Below are 25469 nucleotides of genomic sequence, written 5' to 3' on the forward strand. Positions count from 1 at the left end.
GTCTTCTACTGGTCAGCAGTTAGCTCAACAAACAGAAACCACATCAAATCAGAGCAGAAGTGTAGAGAACCCCACTCGATTCACCCCTGCAGGCTGACTGTGAGTAATTAACAATTACTCAGAGTAGGGTTTTCCAAACAGGTTTTTGTAACCTCACTTTTAAATTGGTGTCAGACCACACATGCCCCTGCTTCCTTATGGAAAGCCACTTAAAGCAAAGCTGTGCCCACTGCTTCTCCTGTTTTGGGAGATGTTACTCTGGTGTAGGACGAATGACATTGGATCTTTCTTTCAGAAGCTCACCAATAGTTTCTTTTTCCATTAATTTTCCAGTTTTAACAGCTGACCTCAAGTTCTGAACAGACGGGTGGAAGCAGAGAAAGCTGAGCCTGCAGAGTTTACACCATGTGGTCTGGAACATCCCTTTGGGCAGCCAGGGTCAGCTGTGCAGGGCACGAGGAGCTCAGAAGTCCTTGACTTAGCATAAGCACTGCTTAGCAACAACTAAAACCATCAGTGGGTTATCAACATTATTCTCATCCTAAATCCAAACCACAGCACTGCAGCAGCTACTAGGAAGAAATCAACTCTACCCCAGCCAAAACCAGGACACACTCTGCATTCCCCTGGTATCTCAGTCTAAATTAATTCAACTCTGAAAGAGAAAAGTTCCTGAAAGGTGAGACTGGGACCCTGCAGTGAGTCAGCCCTTTCCCATTAACTTAAGGTAAATGCAGAGCAGCACCATGTTAAGAAGAATACACCAATATGAAGAGTTACCACTAAGTAAGTGCCATACTCACAAAGTATGCATTCTCACTTCTCTCCTGGTAAAATGCTCCTGGGCCTGTAACCTCAATAGGAAATACAGCATTTATACATTAAAATGACAGTTGTAGAAGTGATACTTCCAGAAAAAGGACAGATATGCAAAGATGAAATTCATAACTCATTTATTGAATATATATATGCAAGGATACCAATAAAAAGAAACTAATACTGCAAACTACAACTTTGGAAGTAAAGCCAATATAACAGGAACAAAATATACATAACATTGTAGATAGGAATGCATTTACCCTCTTTCATACATTCCCTGTCTTTACACCTACTGTAAATGTATGTTAGAGCAAAAGCTGCAAACGTTAGGCTAACCTGAGTGCTTCTTGACAAGCAACAGTTCTCCAGGATTCCGTAAGGGTTGAGATGTCACTGCTGGCTAATGAATGTGCATATATATGCATATATAGAACCTGCCTCAACCAGTATATAAATCAAGAGCTGTGTTCTGGTTTTTAACCTCCATCACTAACACAGTGGAGTCTGGCGACATGGAAGAAGAGTTACTATTTGCTATAATGTACTTTTAGTTCTCTTTTAAGATTAATTTCATCTAATGAGGATTAATTTTCTTGTCAGTCTGATTTGGCATATTAATATTTTTGGAATGCACTGATTTTCACCTGCCAGAGAAGTCTGATATTTCAAATAGATTATCACCTCTTCATCTTTCACTCTGGTTTAACATGAGGTTATTTTTCACACAGGCAGCAGTAAGAAGCAAGCTCTTTTCCTTGATTCCATATTTTAGGGCCAGATTCAGCATACTCACACCATCCTAGACCAGCACAGCTCTTTTGCACCTCAAGATGGGACTTTGTGGAGTGGGGGTGTAACTCCTAGAGCCTTTTCACAGAACCTACCTCCTGCAGATCAGTCCCTACTGAAGGAGTAGAGCTTTTGATCACCTCATCTACCTCATCCTAGCTCGCTTCATTGAACCAGCCTCTCACCCTTCCTTGAAATGGAGAGACAGCCCAGCTTACTGCTACGGTGTGTGAGACTCTGGCATGACACCAGCTGTATCCTCAGTTATTACAACAATATCCTTCTGATGCCTGTCCTTCCTTAGTACAGTCCTTTCTTGGTATAGCACAACCGCAGATCTGTTAATACAGAGATACAGTGAGTTGGGGAGATCTCTTCCTACAGAGATATAGCGAGTTGGGGAGAAACCTCCCTTCTCAGAGGGTTCCAGGCATCTTCAACAGCACAAACTACTCTTGTGAGCAAAGAAATGCCCAAAGGCCAAAAAGAAAAGAAAAATTAAATAAAGTGAAACCAGTTTCCTAAGACAAGTCTTGTTACGTTCATGAGTTCTCAGATTGTGAGATGAAAGCAGAAGGTGCCTATTAAAAAAAAGTTCTTGGTAACAAATGGACTGCATTAATTTAACTAGCTAATTTAGACATACCTATTTCACCTATAGAGCACTTTCTTTACTTCTAACATTCTGGTAGATGCTCCAGAAGAATCTTCAATATACGCTTGCAAAGATTACATCGCTTTACCGAAATAAAAACCAAACCAAAACATCAGACAGACAGTCTGAAATTCCAAGCTAAAATACACATAAAAAGACAGTAATGGCAGTATTTTGTCTTTAAAAAATGGTGTCAATGTTGGATACTATCATACATTGTCATGCTTTTGAAAACTACAATTAAGGATGTAAGAGATGTACAGTAAATACACTGCTGAGGTACATTTCTTCTAAATATTAACACCACGACAGAATTACTCCCCAGCAGGTGATGCTACTTGGGAACATATAAATACAATTTTTACATTGTAAGGCACTTTTACCCAGCATACATGAGTTGAAGTCAGTTATGACACATTTGAGGCTCATAAGAAAGAGTTTTGCTTTTGACTTTGCTTCCATGAATTCGGAATTAATGACAGTTTGAGTCTGACCATCTCAGCACAAAGAGGTAACAGGTAAACCAGCCACTTACTTCTCTGCTACCCGAAGGTAAAGTGCTGTTCTGGTTCTTCGAGGCATGGAATGGGGTAATCTATTTCCTAAGAGATGAATTACTGGACTGAATATTACACTAAGCAACCGACACACGATGAATTAGAGCTCAGTCTCAAATACAATCAGTATGCTGGCAGATCTACCCCATGCAACCGCAGTTAAAATACAGTAGCTGCAAACAAAGTGCCTTTTCTCCATGGGAGGGCCATGTCTGAGGCACGCATCTAGAAGTGATTTCAACATTGAAGGATGGTATTTTGCATTCTGAAACTGTTCTGAGTGGCTGAAAAACACTCATGTTCTAGGAGAAACAGCACACCTCGATAGACACTGGCAATAATCGATCTGTCACTGCAATTCAAGTCACGCTTTTAATTTTGAAAGTTACAAATACAAAATAAAAATGATCAATGGCATCATGTTTAGAGCAGTAACTGAATATTTTCTGTACACAGCAAAGAGTTCTTTCCAAACGGCATTAAACTCCAGGAAAGCAAACAGAATTGATTGAATTCTAACAGGTAAAATGTTAGAAACTCCAATATACAGTAATTGAGTCCCTCAAGACATTAAGGGAATGCATAAGAAGACAAATGACACACGTTAAATCTTTTAAAAATACAAGTAAAAAAATGCTACAGAAACTCGTGTTACAAATGAACTGGTTTTGCAATACCAATCACAGAAGAACTGTAGCAGTTTATAGTCAAATCAGTGTCTTTTGCTTGTTTCCTTCCTTCAAATCCAGGAGTTTTGTTGGGAGTTCAGAGTGAAACAAGTCAAACCCCTAAACAAACAATAAAGTGATGCGATAGCAACAGACAAACATGTGGACTAGGTTCAGCTTTTTGGTTTTATTTAAGTCTGAGCATGTGCTTTAACAGACCAATTGAAGAAGCTAGTAGCCATTAGAAATGACAAGGTGTTTTGACAGCAGTCACAGGACTGATCTGTTAAGTTTGGTATAGTCTAGATCTGATTATTCCCTAAAGGAACATCAAACTCTAGCAAGTAGAATTCCATGACGTGATTGTTGACTTGACAGAAAGAGAAAAAATAAGCACTAAAACAATAATGATGATAAGCAAAGTTTCTCATATAGTGGTCATAAGATTAAAAAATAAATACCAATCTAGCAAAAAAGGTTGTTTCCTCCTTCTTCTTACAGAATATGGGACCTTTATGCGTATTCTGGACAAAACATGAAGTGTTCCACACACCACAGAACACTTGAGGTATGGACGTCAGATACGGTGGCTAAATTCCATAGTGAGTTAAGAGTTGTAACTCTCTGAAGTAAAAGAGATTGGGCTGCAGAGTCCAAACATTTGTATAGTAAGGTTTTAATCACACTTGGTGAAGTGTTCTTTGTAAATCAGGGACACAGAAAGGGATGGGTCCTTGGGGAAAGAATGAACTACAGCCCTTTGGCATGAGTTCTAAAGCTCACAGCTCAGAACCAACAGCTGCTCAAGTAAATCTCCCGCAAACAATGCTGGGCGGAATGAGCAATCACAACAGGAACAACCTGAAATGTTCAAGCGTGATTTGGTGTACACTGAGTCCTTTCCTACTGTGTGCTTTGCAAGCAAAAACAGAGAGCAGCTTTCCCATGTACAGCCTCCGTAACTTGTGTATGAAGAGAATGCAAAATTCACAAAGTACCAGCTTGTTGCCACCACGAGCTTGTCCATGTTGTTCATTAAACTACCTAAGACCTTCCCTCATTGCAGGAATCCACTAAACAACTTACACGTTCCAAATCTTAAGGTTTTTATTCAGTCCAGAAATATAGATCTTACTTCATTTCAATGTCTGCCTTAACTTTTGACACTGTACATATTACATATCATTTATATAGTGTTTCTTTTTTTTTTTCCAGACACTGCAGACTACAAACTACATAATATTGACATGTAAAACTCTGCCACTTACTGAAGGCTCACACACATGAACGTTTCAGGCAGTTCAATGAAATTTCTAACAGAGTTGGGTAGTAAAAAGTTACTAACCCTTTTCTGATTTTAGAAAACAATTTAAAAGAATTAGTAGTTATGATGTCTTAGCCATTCCCAGTTCTATAACTCTGTCCCTTGAACCTGTTTAAAAAACGATGAAAACAATAGTAAATTTAAAATCATACAGAAAAGCATTTTGCAGCTCTTACATTACATCTATATTTAGCAATAGAAATAAGGGCCTCCCTTCTTAGACGGTTACAAAGTCAGCTGGATTTAAAAAACAACAAATCCTCCCCAGTTTTCTACAGTATGCCAATAAAAAGTACTTCTCTGCATTCACTAGATTTAAATACTTCACTGCAATAAACTACATTAAATGTATATTGCGTTTCGGTCTCGGTAACAGATCTGTCAGGAGGGACTTCCATACCTAGTTTCCATTGAGCTGCTGCTGAGGAATGTCATTATGGTCAGTGCCTGATTTGCCACGGCTTTTGCTTTCTCTTTCTTCATCCTCTTCATCTCTTTCATCATTTCCACTATGGTTTTTACAATAGAGTCTAGTGCAACAAAGGAAACAGTTAGGACTTGGACTGAAAGTATCTAAACTAGACCTTCCTCTCAAGTCATTTTGAGATGTGCTATAAGTCAGTCACTAACTCTTTGAACTCATTCATGGTTTTCAGTCAAGCATCAGTTAAACTGAGAAAGAAAACCAGGCTGAAAACTAAGCAACAAAACCTTGGTGACGCTGGTTTTGGAGAACTGCTGCTGCACTGCTCAGAGAATGCCCTCTTGTGGCAAAGCCACTCTGGCAACTCCACTAACACCAGCAGCTCAAGTCCAAAACCCCACAAAATTAGCTACAAAACATATCAACGTGAAGAAATCATTACAGAAATTGCCCAGGGTTTCCTCAAGATAAATCACAGATTAACCGAGGAGGATAATATAATGCAAGTAAATGCATTTCTCATATGACAACACTACTACAGAAGTTAACAAAGTAACTGAAATATTTTGCAAAGTCAACAATTACTTAAAAATACCAATTAAAATTAAATACTTGTTTTCCAATAATATACTTAAGTAGCCAAGTTAGGCAGAAAATGTACCACAAAATATCTTCACTTGCAATATAAATTCAAGAATGACATAGGTCCTTACTTATAAATTCCTCGTGACATATTCTCAATGTATTTAGCTTTGTCTTCTACTCCACAGTGGTAATGGTATGTTTTTATGCAGGCTTTAATTTCACACCCAATAGTAGCACCAGGCTGGCTGCAAAGTGTGCATTTCTGTGCAGGGGAAAGAAGAGAATGGCACTGTTCAGCCTTTTAGTCTCTCACCTCTTAGCATTCAGTTTAGTGTTCCGCATATTTATGACTACCATTTTGGAGCAGAGCGATTTCTCTGGCAGATCATCCCAATGAAAAATGAATCAAGGATACAGGAAAATAGAAATTATATAATACTAACCTATTAAAACATGAACACTAGGATTTAGCTGTCCATTGCTTTGAAAATTGCATGTATTACTGCATTTCCAAGATCATTTTACTGGCACTGAAGTTAGTGTCTTTATATATGGGGAACCTTCAACGTTGTTTTCCAAGGAACAATATTGTTAGGAGTCGTTCCCTCCCCCTGTATTTCTTATCACTTTAAAAACATGCTGAATTTTAATAAAATACAATGTGACATTTTACCAACGTCCCCACCCCCGAGGCCTTAATACATTTTCATATTAAAACATCAAAACAGTTGGAAGCACATCACTGCAAGAACATATTCTCCAAGTTTCTTTGCAGTTTTAAACTGTACTTCTAGTTAATACAGGATCCAAAGCTGCTACTATCGCGTAATTACAGGAAGATAAATAATAATTTACTATACACATTGTCATAAAGAACCCTAAATCCCATATGCCAAATCACCACTAATTTTTAAGGTGATTCCTATCTGGTTACCTGTCCTGAAAGTAGCAATACATTTACATTTTGTGTTTAGAAACAGATGGAAAAGATTGCTTCACAAAAGGCAGGAGGCAAAGCTATATACACCTTAGGAGAATGACACTCTGCAGATACATACCATTCTTTTTCCTCTCTTGATTTCTTGAAGTACAGTTTTGATATCAAAATCACCAAACTCTGCCCTTGAAGTTGTTGTTAGCTGGACAGTGCCAGAAGAGAACAACTGTAAAATAAGGAAGTCAAAATCACTTCAGATCACCAACACGATTAGAGATTTTTCCTACGTGCTGGAATAACAGAGTACTGAACATCCCTTCTGTGGTTTCAGACAGCATGTGTTTACCAACAAACTAGGAAAAAAAAACATGCTGAGTAATGAGTGTGATGAGTATTCCTTCTGGTACCTACCCGTCTGCTTTAACTGCTGCCTTGGAGAAATGTATTTTAAAAGACAAAGAAGTAGAAAAGAAATAATGACATGATGAAAACACAGAGTAATACATGGGCAATCTTATCATTCACACGACTGAACTTTTTAGGAATAATCCATTTCCTTCCCTGCGACATAGATGTAATTCAGCTTCTTGGCAAAGCTGATGTCAACATACCTGAAAAGTCCTGAGGGTTGACAACAGAGCACAGAAGGACCATCCCTACTGTCATCATCCTGGTATATTCAGTTTAAACTGTCTTAAAACTGAAGCTCAGGTACACAAGGTAGTGAAGAATGCTTTAAGATGCAAGGCTCCTGGCACAGAGCAGCTTCAGGTATAGGAAGACAATGAATACTCCACAGATTGCCTGGACTATTTGTTCATTTTGAGGTACAACAGGGACCACTGAGGTTGGTTGCTCAAAGCCCTGCCTCATTCATAGAACTGGCAGTATCTGCTCATGCTTATGGAAATTAGCAGATACTTTTCAGGCTGACAGTTCTCCAAATATGATCATCTAAAGGCAAGGAGGGTTTTCTAGAACCTCCATGTCCCACTCGAGCCACACAGCCTGAATCCACTGGTTAGTAAATTAATGAAATTCATGGATTCTTCCCAGATTTTGTCTGAATGCCTGTGGAGTAAAGGTATTTTATTTTTGTAATGGATTCTTTTAGGTGAAACTGTTTTCTGATTTCCTTTGTAAATACTGTGTATGCATTTAGATGTTAAGGGAGCATTTTTAATAAGCTAAAGCATCTCCCTGAGCTAATTCCATCTCTTAGCACGTAGCCAACTTTTATCCATATTGCCCACAGTGAAAATAAATGAATTGCTCACTTTGCAACATTTCAGTGCTTAAAGAGATCATCAGCACGCAGACAATCCCCATGCATAATTACATGTGAGGGTACTGTATTAAAATGTAAAACAGCAATTCAGACAAAATTCACATGATAGACTGGCTAACAACAATGCTGTTACTCACCATGCACTTATAGTGTGCTGCTGCCTTTTTGGCATTAAATATATGAAGCTTTCCTCTAGCTTCATTTTCTTCTTCACCTGCATGACAGAATCCACATTTAGGTTTTGTATCACTGGGGCTGCTTCTGTGGGGAGACCTGTCTCTCTGAAAGAAAAACATTTTACTAAAATATACTGCTGGGTTACAAATAAGGTTTCATTTTAAAAGCCTGTGGCCACCAGCTGGAGGCTCAGACAAACGCAAGCTTTAAGAAAAATTGTATTTGCAGAGAAGAAATACGCAATTCTGTCTTCTAAGAAGTTTAGCATGTTTACTGCTTACATAGGAACTGCTTTCTATTTCATCTGTGCCATGTGAGGACGTAGATCTAGTGTCTTCTGATTGCCCTTTTAAGTTTGTTTTTCTTGGCTTTCCCTTACGACCCCTCCTTTTTCCTTTGGGAGGTGAAGGCTCCAACTCGTGTTCATTGATACTTTCTTCTAAATCTGCTTTAGAAGTTAGAAAACATCATCAAATAAGACTCAAAGATATCTTAGGCAAAACCAAACCAACAAACAAACGAGACATAACCTGTATTTTCTGTGTTTTAATCAGAAATAAAAATAGCTTTTCCCCACTTATTACAAACATGCAACTGTAGATCCTGAAAACATTTACTACTTTATCACACAGCTTTGCATCTTTATAACATAAGGTTTAGTATTTCATAGCATGTCTGCTTTCAGACCCAAAAATCTGTCCTCAGATACATATATTCACCTTCACTGAAAATAAGATGCATTTAAACTACACTGAAATCAGAAAATGTTTTCAACCATGAAATAAGCTTTTAATTTAAGATGCCTAACTCCTGTGTAAACGGCCCTTGATGTTGTGCCAGCGTATCCAAATAACAACTCTCTCCTTGCTTTATTAAATGATGCCTTTTGACTTAAGATGAAATTCACCCATTTTGACTATAACATTAACATCAAGTTTTAATACTGAAATGTATTTTGCCTCCATGAAACCAACCCAAAATTTCATTTTAATACAGTGTATTTTTACATCTACAGCTAAAAGCAGCCACCAGTTTACAGAAAATCACCCGCACTGACAATATGCCAGATGAAGGATTTACAGACCATTAAGAATGTAAGAATGTGTATTTTTAATACAGACATACCAAAGAGGTCTGACGAGTTCCTTTGAAAATGTCACCTCAACTGCTGAATCACAGAACCCCAGCCTGGTTTGGGCTGAAGGGACCTTAAAGCTCCTCCAGCTCCAACCCCTGCCACGGTCAGGGACACCTTCCACTAGAGCAGGTTGCTCCAAGCCCCTGTGTCCAACCTGGCCTTGAACACTGCCAGGGATGGGGCAGCCACAGCTTCTCTGGGCACCCTGTGCCAGCGCCTCAGCACCCTCACAGGGAAGAGCTTCTGCCCCAGAGCTCATCTCAATCTCCCCTCTGGCAGGTTCAGGCCATTGCCCTTGTCCTGTCCCTCCATCCCTTGTCCAAGCCCCTCTCCAGGTTTCCTGGAGCCCCTTTAGGCACTGGAGCTGCTCTAAGGTGTCCCCTTGAGGAGGAGCCTTCTCTTCTCCAGCTGCCCCAGCCCAGCTCTCTCAGCCTGGCTCCAGAGCAGAGCTGCTCCAGCCCTCGCAGCAGCTCCGGGGCCTCCTCTGGCCTCGCTCCAGCAGCTCCACATCAATGCCACACAGAAGCATAGTCCAGTATTCGGATAGACTGTCCTTTGATACTTCAAATCTCTACAGATAATACAGATCAATTCTGCAAACTTAAGCTTACTTCCAATATGATCTACTGAAGTTATATCTGATAGGAAATAACGAGCTCTATTCAGTCGTTAACAGCTTTCCCAGCCGTCAGCTTCTCACAGGAGGATCTTCATCCTTTCATCATGTAACACCCGCCCCTGCTCAAGCCGCAGTGTGTTTCAGCAGACTGGTTCACAGCAGCGGGCACACACGCCGCTCAAGAACTCGCTTCTCAAAATCCAAACCACAAACATCAGTTCTGAGCCCCCAAACAAAAGGAAGTCCTAATCAGAGGACTTGAAACATTCACTTTATACATTAATGGGCCACTTAACTGTATTGTTATTGTTATTACAGCATTGCTATGGCACTTAACCATTACACCAGGCCTCAGGACCCAGACAGGACATCTTACTTTGAGACTAAATGCTGCTTCTCCAGAACTCGTCTTTCTTATCTATTATCACATAAAAATCAAATCAAATTCCTGTTTCATGACTCAACTGCACAAAAGTTTGAAGTCAAAGACTTGAACATACTCCACAACCATCAACTTGGAGTAGAAGATTACTACTGGCCCAAGTCCTCGCATGCAAGTGTATCCTGTTAAGCTCAGTCTATTGTACGTTTTGCCAATCCCCAAGAAAGCTACAGCTTGTTGCACACTCATTAATGAAGGACAGAAAACTACTCCAGATGCATCACAACAGGTTAATTCCCCCAGAGCTTTACTCTGTTGTATGGGTAGAAAGAGGCAAAAAATTGAGAATAAATGAATATAAATCTGCAACTTTTTCTGTCTTAAATGACAGCTTAATCAGCTACATACAGACATTCCCAAGTTGTTACTGAAATACATCCAGTCCATCTACTACAACATTCCTATGCTTTCATAAGCATTATTTTCTAATTAGATGATAAAAGGACCATTTATTTCACTCTGAAAAAATGAAATACATGATAATGTGATTATCTAGTGAAACAACACATTTTATATTTCCTTCTCAGAATTTACTAACACTACTTTTATTATTAGTTGCTGAATTCCCCAAGCAAGATGATGCAATTCAGCTATCACACTGCTCAGACTGCACACAGCAACTTTTATTACAACTGAAAACCAGTTTCAAAGAAAAGAATTCTCTTTTATCTTGTCCCTCACCATATGAACTCTCCACCAATGTATTAAACCAAATTTGTTAATCTTTGGTCTCTGCTTTTACATAGACAGAAATCAGGTGGTTGCAGTAAGCAAGAAAAAAAAAGTCTTACAAAAATGTGACTATTGAATTCACGACCCTTTAAATAACATCACTAAGAAGTTAAAACTGTTCCTTCCAAAAGCATTCCACGGATTTCCCTACTATCTTTGATGAAGCGAAATGTAGTCCATTCATCAACATTCCTTACGTTTTCCAAAGCTCCTTATTAACCCTGTCAACCATAATGCTTTCCACCTCTTAGTCCACCCTTATTTGCTAAGTAACATTAAAGCACATCCTGAACTCTCCACAGTCACACTTTCAAAACTGGAAGTGAATCATTATTGCTAAAACCCAAGCACACATTAGAAAAACCAACGTTTTATAAGAGATGTCAGAGCTTCCTTACAGAATCCGTTCTTAAGTGCTATTTTTAGTCTACGATTATTGGAATATTTAAGATTTGAGAAGTAAAACTGCTCTATTTTTAAAAGATTGTTTCAGTGTAAGATAAAAAACCCCATCACCACTGCAAAGCTTTCCTCACAGGAGAACCCCTTTTCTGTGCCACAGACTAGCACTTCCATAAAAAGTCCAGAGTTCACTGAAATCTAGATGCTGTCTGACCCCTTCATTAAAATAAATCTCCTTCAGACTTCAGTCTCCTACTAACAGTGACATGGACCTACATATTAACAGCACCAAGATGGGAGGATCTGCTCTACTACATATATCTTTGAGACCAATAACTCAAACCATTCAAGTTTCTCTTATTTTTAACAGCACTATGGACTACAGTAACAGTACAGAAGAAAGAGATTGTAACTAGCTTTAAAATACACCTGCCTTGGATGGTCTTTACTGTTCAATACACAGTTTGGATTGTGCCCTATCCCTCCCCTCAAGCCCACTGCCAGCTTACCCTGTTTCCCTGGCATCTGATGGTTGGGTGTTTCCAACTTCCCATGTCAGCTTGAACTAAGGAAAACACAAAAAGTTGTTCAACACCTCCCTGACCAGATGATGTTTTATCATGGATATCACCCATACTCTGAATCCCCTGAAATTCCCTAGATGTTCTTCAACTGCCCCCCATCCCGTATCCCATTACTGCATCGATCTTTAAAGTCATCACAATAATCTCAACATAACTTTATCTGAAGTCTTCAAAGGAGGTATCTTACAAGCTTCCTTCAGAAGTCCCTAAGTGCTATATCTGAAAACCCAAGCTTGATACGCAGTATGGTCTGAAAAGGAGGGGTGGGGATAGAAATCAAGAGGAAACATTCTACATTTTAAAAAGCACCTAAGAGCATGGTACTGCAAATTCAGATGAGTGAAAAGATGAGCAGCAACGAGCCCCAAATGTGCATGTTAGAAATCCACAAGCAGTACAAAGTACCACAAAATGCTGGATTACACAGTTAACAGGGAGACGCAGCTTCAGTAAGAAGACTAAAAATTCTTCTTGATCATGACTAGAAGGAAAAAGGATCAAGATGTTTTGCTGTTTAAAATAAGGCTTGGCAGAGAGAAGAAGCTGAGATATCACCCATCTATTCTATATTGCATCAGCTTGAAATAACACAGGGAATCACCCTTTTCCAAAAGCTAGGTTAAAACAAAGTAATAAAAGAATTAAGTGATTTAAAGGTTGTGAAAGAGCAAATAAAAAAAGGATGTGTACAATAAAGGCTAATACTGCTCTCTGCATCCACCTCCCACACTACTTTAAACAATAGACTAAGTGAGCCAGAAGCAAAGGGGGCCAAGTCTGTACCAGGAAGATAATAAACACAACTGACTGGCAAAATATATTTGCAAGTAGGACTTGACATAAAAAGAAGCCAAAATGCCACACGAGGAAGTGGCTCAGACAAGCTGTTATGTAAATCTGAAATCACACGTGTATTTCAAGTTTTACAGTGCATTTGGGATAAAAGAGAAATGCCAGAAATCACAAAGAACAAAAGCAACCTAACTGGATTTTTAGAAGAGAAACAATATAGAGAAAGAAAAAAGCTCTTTAGCATGTTAAAGTAAGATGTGCTTGAAATATGGCTGCAACCCAATGAACCATATGTGGCAACATAATTATTTTAAATTGAAAAGAAATGTCAAAAAACCTGGAAAACCTTATTGTCCTGGTAGTCATTAATAAAAACATGAATGCATCTATAAGCATTAATAAGAACCAGAGATTTGCATAAAACCCCTTGCAAGCAAATTCATTATCGGCTAAACTCATCATGAAATAATAGCAGCTTTTATCAGCAAATGATGTGAAATGAACAATCAAAATGCTGAATATAAATTTTAGGTTGTTTGGGTTTTTTCTGGCTTTGTTTCTTTTTCTTTTTAATGGAAAAAGACCAAGTTACCTGAAACATACCTAAAATGGAGAAAATAAGAGTGGAGAGGAAACAAACCATTAAATTATCCCTTCAGCCCCATCATTAATACGTTTTCCAGAAGTACCAGATGCCTCAAGGAACTGATGACTCTTGTCCATAAGCTAGTTTTGACTGAATAGTAGCCATGTTATGAAGTACTTAAGATTATTTCTTGAATTAAGTACATTTAACATAGAAATTGAGTAAAATAGTCCTCCATAAGCATACAGTCTAAATGCTTTTTCAAGTAAATAATGGTTGGCAAAGACTGAAGGCAGACAATACACTACCTGCATAATCAGAAAGCTTGTAACAACTGGTATGAGAAACCTGTTAAGCAGAAGTTGGCTGACCAAGTTTCTATCTGTACTACGTCTTGCTTAGATAGGAAGGAGAATTACAACGTAAACGCCACAGGGCAGCTCCTCAACCAGGACAAACCATTCACCACATTACTTTTACATCTAGTTCCTTTCCATTAGCTGTGGGTTTTCCCATAAGAAAATACCATTGTGGTGCTTCTGCAAAATGCCTCTTTAGTCTGTAACACACTGCATAAGAGATGCTAAACTTACTGCCTGGACCCTCTGTATACATTTGATGCCATGTTCAGAGAAGCATTTTCCAGAAGACAGACAACGAGAAGGCTGAGTTAGCAGAGCTGAGGAAGGATTTGTTACCATCCACCAGCAGAACTGAAATGACATCCAACTGCAACATCACAGACACTTTTATACCTGGCTTCACTAATGCATACAACGTTAGGCAAGTTTATGTTGTGAACAGTGATACAGAAAAGGCAACTATGAACCACGACCGATTAAAGGATCTACAGATGAATCAGGATGTTACCTAACTATAAAGCCAAATATTTCAACTGTTTTTCCTGCCAGCCTCTGGCTTCCAGTGCTTTGAAAAAGTACTCAGTTTGATATAGGGCTCACAGAGAAATATTATCCTGACCCAACTTACAGAGCAGTGTATGAAGCACAGATTTCACGTTTCATCTTTAGAATAACATGAAAAGGATGCTGAGACAGAGAATGTCCTTATTTCCATCGTGGAAACACAGTTCCCTGAGGCTTTGAGGACAGCTACAGTAGGAATTATCATGGACCTGTATCTTAGTTTATATGAAACTATTGACAATCAGCTGAATTTGTTCTAAATTCACCACAGAGGCTGGGGCAGCCCCACCTGCAGGGAACAAAGATACCAGATTTTCAACTCTTCAACAACTATTTCCAGTACACTGGAATAAATTCCAGCAGTTCCAAAGCCTTAGCTTAACAATACTCTATTCTTCAAAAAGAATAAATGCAATTGTATCAAACTGGACAGTAATTCAACTAACAATTAGCTGTCATGGTTTGAAAGCACTGGCACCAATTCCTGTGACCTGTTAGGAACTGAAAACATTGATGGCTTGCCTAAATTCTGAATTAAACTGTTACCTGAAGTTCAGGTCAGATTATTTTGTTAGATTTGTAACCAGCAAGACACAAATCTAGACATGAAGCTTTCAGTAACTTGGTCTGCTCCTCTGAGAAGGTGTCTGCAAATCTGTTGAACTCACAGCCTAGTCCAAAGTGTGAGAGCACCTCACTTTGTCCTTTTTCCAGTTACTGGGAACACAGCATAGAAGAATCACTCTGAAATATATATATACACACACACAAACGAAATATAGAAGAAATACACTTTCCCTATTCTACATCACCTGAAGGCTGGGTCGTACAGAGAAATGAGACAAACTCAACAACCTGCTGTAACAGAGAATGAATTTAAGAGCACAATACTTTCCTGCCGTGTTTCCTATTTTCATATTCAAAGAAACAGGAGGTAGCTCAGCAACTCCTGTCAATGAAAGGAAAATGAACTCCCATTGCTCATTAATTTTGTCTTGATGAGTAGAGAGATACTTAGTCTGATGAATTCTCGTGCCACTTGAACTTCATGACAGCAATAAATAACATCTAAGAGGTTCTTTTTATTAGGTTCTGACTGGGTAATCTTAATTCTAACACAGGTCCTTCACCACATTTCGGTGCAGCCCCAAGAAATTTTCTTGAACTGTTATTAAATGGTCAATAGATATTATTTTTAAACTAGAACTTCTAACAAAAGCAACATCAGCCAGATTCTAGACTTGAACAAGTATGGCCCCAAAAGCATCTATTTTCTAGGGAAGGAAAGAAAAAAAACCAAATCTCACTATTAGCAGCAGTGCTGCCTACAGAAAATAAAACTCCTCTGGACTGCACCAAACTGAACCCTCCCAAAAAACTCTTCGAACATTCACTAGTAGAAGTGACATAATAAAAATATTTGGACTGCAACAATTAAATCTGGATACAGAGAACAAAGGATAAAACCCCCCAGATGTTCTACCTGAACCGAGGGAAAACCAGAAACAAACCACATCCCAGAGCAGCAGCAGTAAGTTTCCAATAAAAGGAATGATAATTCCAGTGCTGCTGTGCACCTACATTGAGAGACATAACCACAGATGAGCTTTAACTATTCTGTTATGAAAACACTGCTGAGAGCAGGGATTCAGGAAAATAAAACAAAAACAAGAGAGAAAAACCTTTCTGTTTTCACACACCACCATTCCTTCACATTTAAATTCCTCTTTGCTATTACCATTTTCCTTGAGAAATGAACCAACAAAACACATCTACGAAGCTTAATCTCACCATCCAACACCTTCCAGTTACCATTCCAGTGAGCAAATTTCAGCATTTAAGTATTAAGAAACAAAATTCCTTCATCAGCTCTGAAAACCACACGGTCTATTTCTAAAGGCAGTTAGTTTTCAATGGAGCAAAACACCATTGCTGTACAATGCCATAAGTCATTTCCATAAGACAGGTGCAATATGTATTTTTACTTTCTTTGATTTAAAGGAGGTCTACCACAAAAGAGCCCTGGGTGTTGGCATTATCAAATCCCTAACTGTCAGTAACTATATTTTATGGGTACAGTTCCCTAAACCATGTGGACTAGAAAGAGAACATACTCTTAGGAACATTTAGAACATACTGGGTAAAATTTCAGTCAAATATTAAACAAGAAAAAAAACCCCAGAAAAATAAAGGAGTGAATTCCAGCTACACATATTTCTAGAACTAAACATTTTAAACCAAAACCGTGTGCAAAGTTCAATGCTAAATGAGTTACTATTGGATTCTTTGGCCTTGGCTTTTCTGAATGATGGTGTTTATTCCTCCTTCTCCTACCCTCAATCTAAGAGTCTCTTTGGATGAGTCTAGTTTAATGTTTTCATAAACTGCCATCACCAACACCTAAGAAAAAAGCCACTATGCCTCTAGCAATTTTTCCCACATCTTCCCAAATATATTCGCATAAAATTGAAAAGCCTTTGCTGTTAAAGAATGACAGTGTAGAATTGGAAATCGTGGTTTTCTGGGAACTCTTAAAGAAAAGCACAAGTTCAGATCCTGAAAGGAATTCCAAGCAAAGAACTCCTCCACTGGCATTGGGCTCCATGCAGAATTGGAGGCGTTTTTTCATAGATGTCCAACATGGAGCCATTTGGGAGGTAGTATAAAAGATTGTGTTGAAATACCAGTTAAAGAGGTTAATCTCTCTCTGGACTCAAATGTCTTTGATATTCTGTTTCTAACCCCAAAACAAAGTGCCAAGCTACAGGATAATGTGGCCCTGTCTCTCTGGAGAATTAATATAACATGCACACTGCTTTGTCTTATTTAAACCCAGTAATAGCAAAATCAAAGAGTGTTTTAGACAAAGTGCACAACAATAATTATGTAAATAGACAAAAAATAAAGTGTTCATGTAGGATTTTCTACTGCCTTCAATATCTTTCTGAACATTTACCTAACATCCAAACCTATCATTAATATATCTGCTACCCAGAGCATAAAAGTAGTGTATTAACTTAAAAATACATTTGGCAGAGACTGAAGTAATTTATGAAATTTGATCTTCACTAAATAAAGTCACACACATTAGTTAAATCTGATGACATTTCAATTGAAAGCAATGCAAAAAGTAAACGAACAACTGTTTGCTTACCCAATTCAGATACAGTAGAAAAATAGGAAAAGGTAAAATCCCTGCATAAGTACACAACACCACAACTAGTTTGGAATTTTAACAGATCACACCATTTATCTACATTTGTGGCATCTCATTCCTCATGCATTTCACTACTCTCCCCTGCAAAGATGCACAGGTTTTATGAATGTATTCACAGCTTATTTCTGTTCATCAGAATGACTCAGAACTGTATTTGTAAGTGATCTCATCACAAACCTTTGCATTTACTATTGGCTCCTTCTATTTGACGAGCTAAACTATTTCATAATTAAAAAAGTGAATATTTAGAAACATTAACAATAGCAAAAATCAGGTGTAACCTGACAATGTATTTTAGATGTTAATATTGTGTATATTTAACTACCAATACAAGCCAGCGTTTTCCCCAGAAGGGAATGCATTACTTCTACCACAAATTTGTTTTGACAGAACAGCAAATCTTTTGACCATCCTAAAACTGATGGTTTGGGGGGGTTTCTCCACCTCAACCAATAATTTTTAGAGAAAATACAGCAATCAGATGGGCTTCCAAGGTCATTGTTTCTCCAAAAAAATGTAGTTCTGATTTTTCCTGAAAACACTTCTATTCTCCAGAAAAATTCAATGTAACCAAGTATCTTTCTACAATGGGAAAAATTTATATTGAATAATTTTACCTTCAGAGTTATGCGTAGTTTTCTTGTGTTTTCGACATAAAATCCTATAAACAAAGTAGTTGAAAACTGTCAAGTCAGTCACGATTCACAGATTATTTACTCATCTTTTAAATTTAAATGCCAGTACATTTTTTTTCTCCCACTTGTAAGACAAATCTTGCAGTGAAAATATGCTTTTCTGGCACATCACTAGTTTGAATGCCACAATCATCATTAGAAACTTTAAAACAGTTTTGTTTAGATTCCAAAGTGGGGTTTTGGGGGTTTTCTTTGGGTTTTTCTTTCTTTTTTTTAAACAATGTGAAATATAAATACAAAAGTAAACATAGCAAATAAATAATAGTTACATGTAAATGCCTTGTGAGGGTTTCTCTCTTATTTGAGCTTTATCATGCAAAGCACAGTAGTAGTGATATGTCTTGTGACACGTTTTCACATCACAGCCAATGGTCGCTCCAGGACAATGGCATAAAGAGCACATCTGTAAAGAACAAGAAAGCACAATTCATGTTACTGTTGGCTTAGTATTTCTGAGCTCAAAACCAACATGTTCTCACCCCTGGTGACAAAATCAATGAAGTTACGCCCTTGGTGTTACTCTTCCAGCTCTTGGGTGATTTTAATCAAGGAGAAATTTGCTGCAATTTTGCACCAGTGCAAGAACCATCATATTACATTATCAGATTAACCATTAACCATCAGATTATCAATTACATGAAGAAAATAAGTAATTTACTTTTGTGGAACTTATTTGATGATCTGATGAAAGCAACACAGCTGCTCACCTAAATATCCCCCTCCTGAGGACAAGCTGTTTGCACCAACCATTTCAGAAGTTAAAACTCAAATTGTACCTGTTTAATTCTGAATTACATTATGAAGGTAGAAGGAAGAAAAAAGACACCCATTTGGCAGTGCATCTGATGACCTGCAAACCTACCTTAGCCTCAGCAGTTAAGTCTACCTCTTTTTTTTCTATACATTGTCATTTCCAAAACACTGAATTTAATTAAGTAGTTGTTAAATATAATGAATTTACTTCAATTAGACTAAATTTTGTTCTTCAGATTTATGTTACAGAAAAGGTTAAGTGGGAGCCTGCTGCTTTACTCTTCTTTCCCAGTAACTAATTCTTATAGTAGACTCATCATTGCTTAGGATACACCAACTATCATGATTCTAAACTGTTCACTGACCTTCTTACACTGTGTCAGGAAAGGAAGGAATCGATACTATCACAACATTTTTCTGTATTTTTTACTGACAAAACGTTGACAAAAAAAATCTCAGAATTTCCCATTAACTCCCCTCTCAAGACAACGGGAGCTTTTTGTTTGTATCATCCACATTGCCCACACCCTCAAAAGGTTACAATTAATTCCAAATCTGTAAGTGCAAGTGTGCAATGAAGGGTATTCCCTACACCCATCTTTGAGGAATACGCTTCCTGCCCGCAGCACTAGCTTAGTCAAGTTCTTGTTAGCCCCAGATATGCCAAATAAATACCCCATCAACGTTATGTATCACCATCCTGGTTTTCCATTTTAACAAAGTTAAACTGAGCAGTAAAAATGTCAAAGCCTTGGATCATCTCCATTTACTCCTCTGCAAGCTCTGAAATGGTCTAGTTACATACCGTTCCTCGGTTGTTATCTAATTTGTATGAGCATTTTATCTCATAAATTTGTTATACATTATGGCTTAAAATAAAATCACGGCTGATCAAAGCTCTTTATAAAAGCCTAGGTTGAAATTATATCCATCCAATCCATTTTAGTCACTACTTGAGTATTCTGAAGGCCAGAAATGACTAAAAGAAAACTTTCTTTTTATGAACACCATGATGTATGAACAAAACAGACCACAGGTATTTTTATATTGATTTACTGGTCTATGTTTCCTGACAGTAATAAAACATTTATCCCCTTGGTACAAGTCCTGCTGTCCAAATGGTCACTGTCAGGAGATTAATTCGTTCCCAAGTTAGAACAGGTGTATGTGAAGTTTGAGAAGCTGCAAAATAAGTAAGCCCTTTGAAAAAAGTCCTTCCACGTACAGCTAACAGGAAGTAGCAGGAGTGCCTTGTACTTCCAAACATTTAGACAAGTTCTTCAGTTTTTATGACTTGCCTATTAAGGTTTAAACCTACAAACTTTTCTCAGACAGAAGTATGTTACCATCAGAAAGGTTCTATATGTCAGCCACTGTCACTTCGGTAAGGACCAGGCCTCAGTTTCCAATGCATACCTGGTCAGCAGCAGCACCTCCTGAAGGAAGGCAACTACGTCAAGTCTGTCAGCAGACAAATTTAGTCCAAGCTACCAATATAATTACTTAACCCAGTGCACCACGCTGAGATATTTTTGCTCAATGTGCTCCCACATAAAAGAACAGGCTGGAACTGAAAGCAGACCTGAGAGGGGGTAGCTGGGCTAACTATAAACATTTCACTTTAAGCTTCCCATATACAGGTCAACGGAGAAAGACAGAATCCTCCAGAGAGGGATTCAGAGCTGTAGTTCGCTGACAGCTACAGGCAAAGATAAAGCACTTAAATTAGGATCTAAAATGGTCTCGTAAATTCTCTCCACATAGGAAATATCTCAGGACTATGAATCTACTGGATTAACCAGATCCAGGATTTCTGCAGAAAGCTGAACAAAGTGCCTGATACATACAGCTACTGAGCTCCAAGAATATATCCATCCATGATGATGTTCCTTGCATCAGTGAAGAAACATAAAGAGATTTGGAAGCAGAAAGACAGAAATCACCAAAGCCATAAGAAGAAATAACCTTAAAAAACCCCACATTTAAGAGACCCAAGAATCAAAAAAGTTTCTTTACAATCTGTAGTTGCATTTAGTACCATGTTCTTTGAAAATTCCCAACCACAGCATCAATGACTTGTGAATAGTTATTTCTTTATGCTTCAGCTAAACAGAGCAAATAAAGTTCCCTGTGTTGGAAAGGATTCAAATGAAACACTGGATGAAATATTAGACTATTATTATATAATTGCAGTTCTACAATAATACCTTGGACTACTCTTAGTAGTCCAAGAACTAGTGAATGCACTAGAGTGTGTTAAATAACTAAGCTGAAAATTTTTAACATGAAGAGTGAACTGATCATTTGTTAAAAGCATTTTTTAAAAGCCAAATGGAAAACAACTGGGTCTAAATAAAAAAAGAATAAGAAAAAATCATGAATTAGCTTCCTGGGAGTTAAAAAAGTCATTGCTGCTCAATTCTCATGAGTTTGGTAGAGCTGTAATCACTATTGTACCCCCATATCTACGTTCATCTGTACTCACAGAATCATCTATTAAATCATATAAAAGGAAGCAATAAAAGTACTTTAACTTTGGTAGTTAAAACCAGATTTTGGCAGCAAAACCCAGTACTGGTAAAGGCACAATAATACCCTCGCCACGTCTCCCTAGAATGTGGGTTTCATTCTGGAATCTAACAGAAAATATTCAATAGAAGTTATTGGATTAGAAACATAAATTTAGGAATGCTGTTTTTCATGTGTAGCCCATTAAAAACAGGCATATTCTGTAAATGAGTTTTCAAATTAGCTTATCTGCTCCATCTACACTTGCCAGTGAGGAAAAAAGTGACTGTAAAAATAATAATTCTGGATTTATTTTTTAATAATTCCATAATTAAGCTACAATTCTTACAATGACATAGTTACATGAGACCAGAACTTGACTGGAATAAACAAGCTGCTTTTTATCCTTTCTTAAAGATACTTCAGGGGTTGGTTAGCAGACACTGAAATCTCATTTCAATGTCAATATAATCATATCTCCTGTGGTTTCCTGTTCATAGATCAGAGATTAATTTTACTTCAACATCTTCTTCTACAAGTTGTCTACTGCCTTAGAACTCAGACAAAAGGAGCACTTAAAAAAACAAAAGGAAAAAACAAAGCAGAAAATATACATATATATAATACACTGAATAACTTCACGGTAAACTTTACAGAAGGTTAAGAAAATATTGTCTTCCATTTTCAAGAGCCAAAACCAGACACTTACCAGTTTAGTGCCTCTCTTTATTTCTTTCTGAATATCTTCAATAGAGAATCCACCAAGACTCTCATTATCAGTGTGTGAAGATACCAATGCAGATGAGAACAGCTAAAATTATAAAACAAAACTTATTTTTTTAAGTTTTAAGGGTCTGAGTGATATAGAACATTCACATCTATAAAACCCACCAATATTTCAAATTACAGTGATTAATCCTTTGTGCCAGCACCAGAGCTGGGTGAATTTTTCACTGGTTTATAGTCTTTTACTAGCTCCCTACATTCCTTTTCTTTTTCCTATGGTAACTTACCATACATTTGTGATGTGCTGCCACCTTCTGGTTTTCTGACATCAGTAATTGTCCACATTCATTATCTTTATTAGATCTACAAAATCCACACTTCCTTTGTCTTGAAGAGACTTTTTTCTGTCCAACTGAGCTTGTCATGATTTTAAATGACCTTAGAATGCCACTCCAATCCTCTCAATGCTACAGGAAAAAAAAAGATGCAATGAGTATGTTAACATCAACAGAAGGCAATTTAACTTACATTCGATAAATACAATATTGATTGCTTGAAAGTGATCTGTCCCTCTTTATCCTTTTCTTCCCGCCACTTCAAGGTACCCAAATAAACATACAGTGTCATAAAATGCTGGCCAAATACTGCATGAGCAAGCAGAATTAGTTATTCAGGCAAAAAAATTCTTAACATTAATACAAAACTTTGGAAACTAATACAAAACTTATGGGAGAGTAGAAGAAATAAGAGGAAAACACAACAAAATCATTAGGGAAAAAAGGTTACTGCAACTCTTTCATTTCATTCTTACAGTTTTTTATTACAGCAAAGGGATCTTCAGAGAATGCACTACCTGTACATGCAGTAAATTCATGAGACCAAATTTCTTCAACAAGAGAAGCAAAGAGAAAACTCAGAGTCCACAACAGGTTGTGAGTGCTCTCAAAGTCTCAAGGCAGAGGAGTAATTACCCTTAGATGAGGATGAGATGACAAGATAAAACCTTGGCATTTTAGGTATTGCAGAGATACATCGTGGCCAGTCAAACAGCATTAGAAACTAAATTTTAGCAGCCTCTCTGACTAGCCTGCTGCAATGGAAGCCTTCTCAAGACCCACAATTTAGGAGTATAATAGTTTTCAGTAACTGCACGAGAGTTACTATTAGAAAAATAACTGAAGATTAAACCCAAAATGAATCACAAACATTTCACCTGTAACCATGTTAAACCACAACACCGAGGTCCCAGTCCAGCAGCAGACACTGCAAGTTAAAAGGGGAAATACCTAACGTGCTTCTTGGACCAGTATTAAGTAGTTTGTGTTCATTTGCTTCTACACCTCTCAAGAAATAAAATGTAATTCTCTTCAAATAGACTTTCTTACAACTTTTCACTTTGGAGATTTGAGCTTTACTGTCAGAATTCGCCACTACTGCAATGAAAGCATCCTCCTCGGCCTTTGTCTTCGTTAGACTCATCTAAGTAAGGGAAGTCACCATATAGCTTGATATTTCTGTCAGGAAAAAAAACCCAACTAAAATCCATCCATAAGAACCGCAGAGCTGCAATACATCTGAATCATGCCTACAGTGGCAATCTGCACAAAAACGCATGCCTGGGGTCTGGAATTTGCCCGGGCAAACCTGCCTGCTTCCCAGTGCTAACGCTTGGATCACTCACTGGTTTTCTAATCGAAGGCAGAGGAATGCCATTAAGTTTCTGTTGGCATTTAATCCTGCTAAAAGACAGTCCTGCTGGAATCTCACTCTCCTTTCTCAACAGCTTTCAGTTTTAACTGTGTGTCTTGTGATGTTTACTATGAAACTCCTGCATCAAAAGGTGTTTGTCCTGTAGCTGTTACTGCCTTTGCTGGATCAACAGCTTCATTTGCTGTCTTTTCTAACTGAAAGCAGTTTGGGAGGCAGTGACGCATACTCATAAGAAGAATGCACAGATTCCAGACCTTGCTGATCTGCACAAAAAAATGTGCCAATCTGGATCAACTGGTCACACCCTTCTGCAGTGCCAATAGAGAGTCCTTAAGTGTCAAGCACAAAAGAATTACTATACTGTATTCTTCTGAATTAAAAACAAAACAAGACCATTCTGTAAACCCTCCTGAGCAGAAAGAAGGAATGGTTCCTGAAGGGAAGTTAGAGATTTTCAATTAAGAAATAATAATAATTAAAATTATTAATTTTTAAAACTCATACAAAAGTAACATGAGGAGCAGGACTACAAAAGACAAATACAAAATAGTATCACAAAGATTTCTTGCTTTCAGGTCCCATTAAAAGGCTCAACATAAATCCCACAGTGATGGGTTAGAAATACATTAAATAATTTAAAATGCAATTAAGTTCTGCTTTGGTATTAAGAATTTGATACACAGAATCATTTGGGTCTATTTCATTTTATATTCAGACTATATTATCAATATATTGACAGCAGTGACAGTAGTTCTTAAAAGGAAGATCAGGAGTTTACTTGAACACACACACAGGTTCTACTGCCTTACAGGAATAAGAATTTCTGCTGTAAAAACCAGCTATCCCTTCCATTTAACAAGCAAACTCGTATTATAGGAAACACAAACAATTTATAGAACACATAAAAATGTATTAAGTTACTCTCATCATCTTTAATTTATAAGAATAGTAACTTTGCAAGCAACAAGATGCTAAAGAACCTCCTCACAGCTGGCTGCAGTCAGCTGCCCTCAGCTCGGTGCCTTCCCATGCACTAACAGCCTGACAGAACCCAACTTCTTCAAGTACTTTGGCATCATTAGATTTTTTAAGGCTCACGGTGAGGTTAAAAATAATGCCAATATTTATCTGATGATGCACTGATGTTGATAGTAAAAACAAAGATAGACACCCAAATACTGTGTTTTGGAATACTTCTTCAATTATAAGTAATTTAACACTTGAAAAATCATTTGTAACACAAACAGACCCAAAGCATCAGGATACACCAGAAAGAGAACCCACATTCTCATCCCCATCACATTAAATTACTCTGGAAGCATTTTACAAGGATATCTAAGTTTTCTTTCCAATCCTGTGCTCCCTGCATTTGTGATTTCTGTACCACTGGGTATTAACACTGGATATGAACACTGT

The 25469-nt window shown here is 37.7% G+C and overlaps 1 protein-coding gene across 2 annotated transcripts; it reads right to left on the reverse strand.

The window, feature by feature from the left end:
* Positions 1-3954: 3954 nt before the first annotated feature.
* Positions 3955-22811, reverse strand: PHF6 (PHD finger protein 6). 2 transcript variants are annotated; one of them, XM_010017484.1, is made up of 11 exons: positions 22631-22768; positions 22327-22428; positions 18626-18759; positions 18279-18322; positions 15300-15302; positions 8505-8671; positions 8184-8327; positions 6880-6984; positions 5950-6083; positions 5213-5342; positions 3955-4920 (listed from the first exon to the last, which is right to left on the reverse strand). In XM_010017484.1, exons 1-10 carry the CDS (start codon positions 22766-22768, stop codon positions 5213-5215), a joined length of 1101 nt encoding a protein of 366 aa, XP_010015786.1. In that variant the 3' UTR covers positions 3955-4920. The 2 variants fall into 2 exon arrangements, with proteins under 2 accessions (XP_010015786.1, XP_010015787.1); XM_010017485.1 differs by lacking the exon at positions 15300-15302 and having other exon boundaries at positions 8505-8668; positions 22631-22811.
* Between the last annotated feature and the right edge of the window lie 2658 nt (positions 22812-25469).

This window comes from Nestor notabilis, unplaced genomic scaffold, assembly GCF_000696875.1.
Source record: "Nestor notabilis isolate BGI_N333 unplaced genomic scaffold, ASM69687v1 scaffold17886, whole genome shotgun sequence".
Classification (NCBI taxonomy): domain Eukaryota; kingdom Metazoa; phylum Chordata; class Aves; order Psittaciformes; family Psittacidae; genus Nestor; species Nestor notabilis.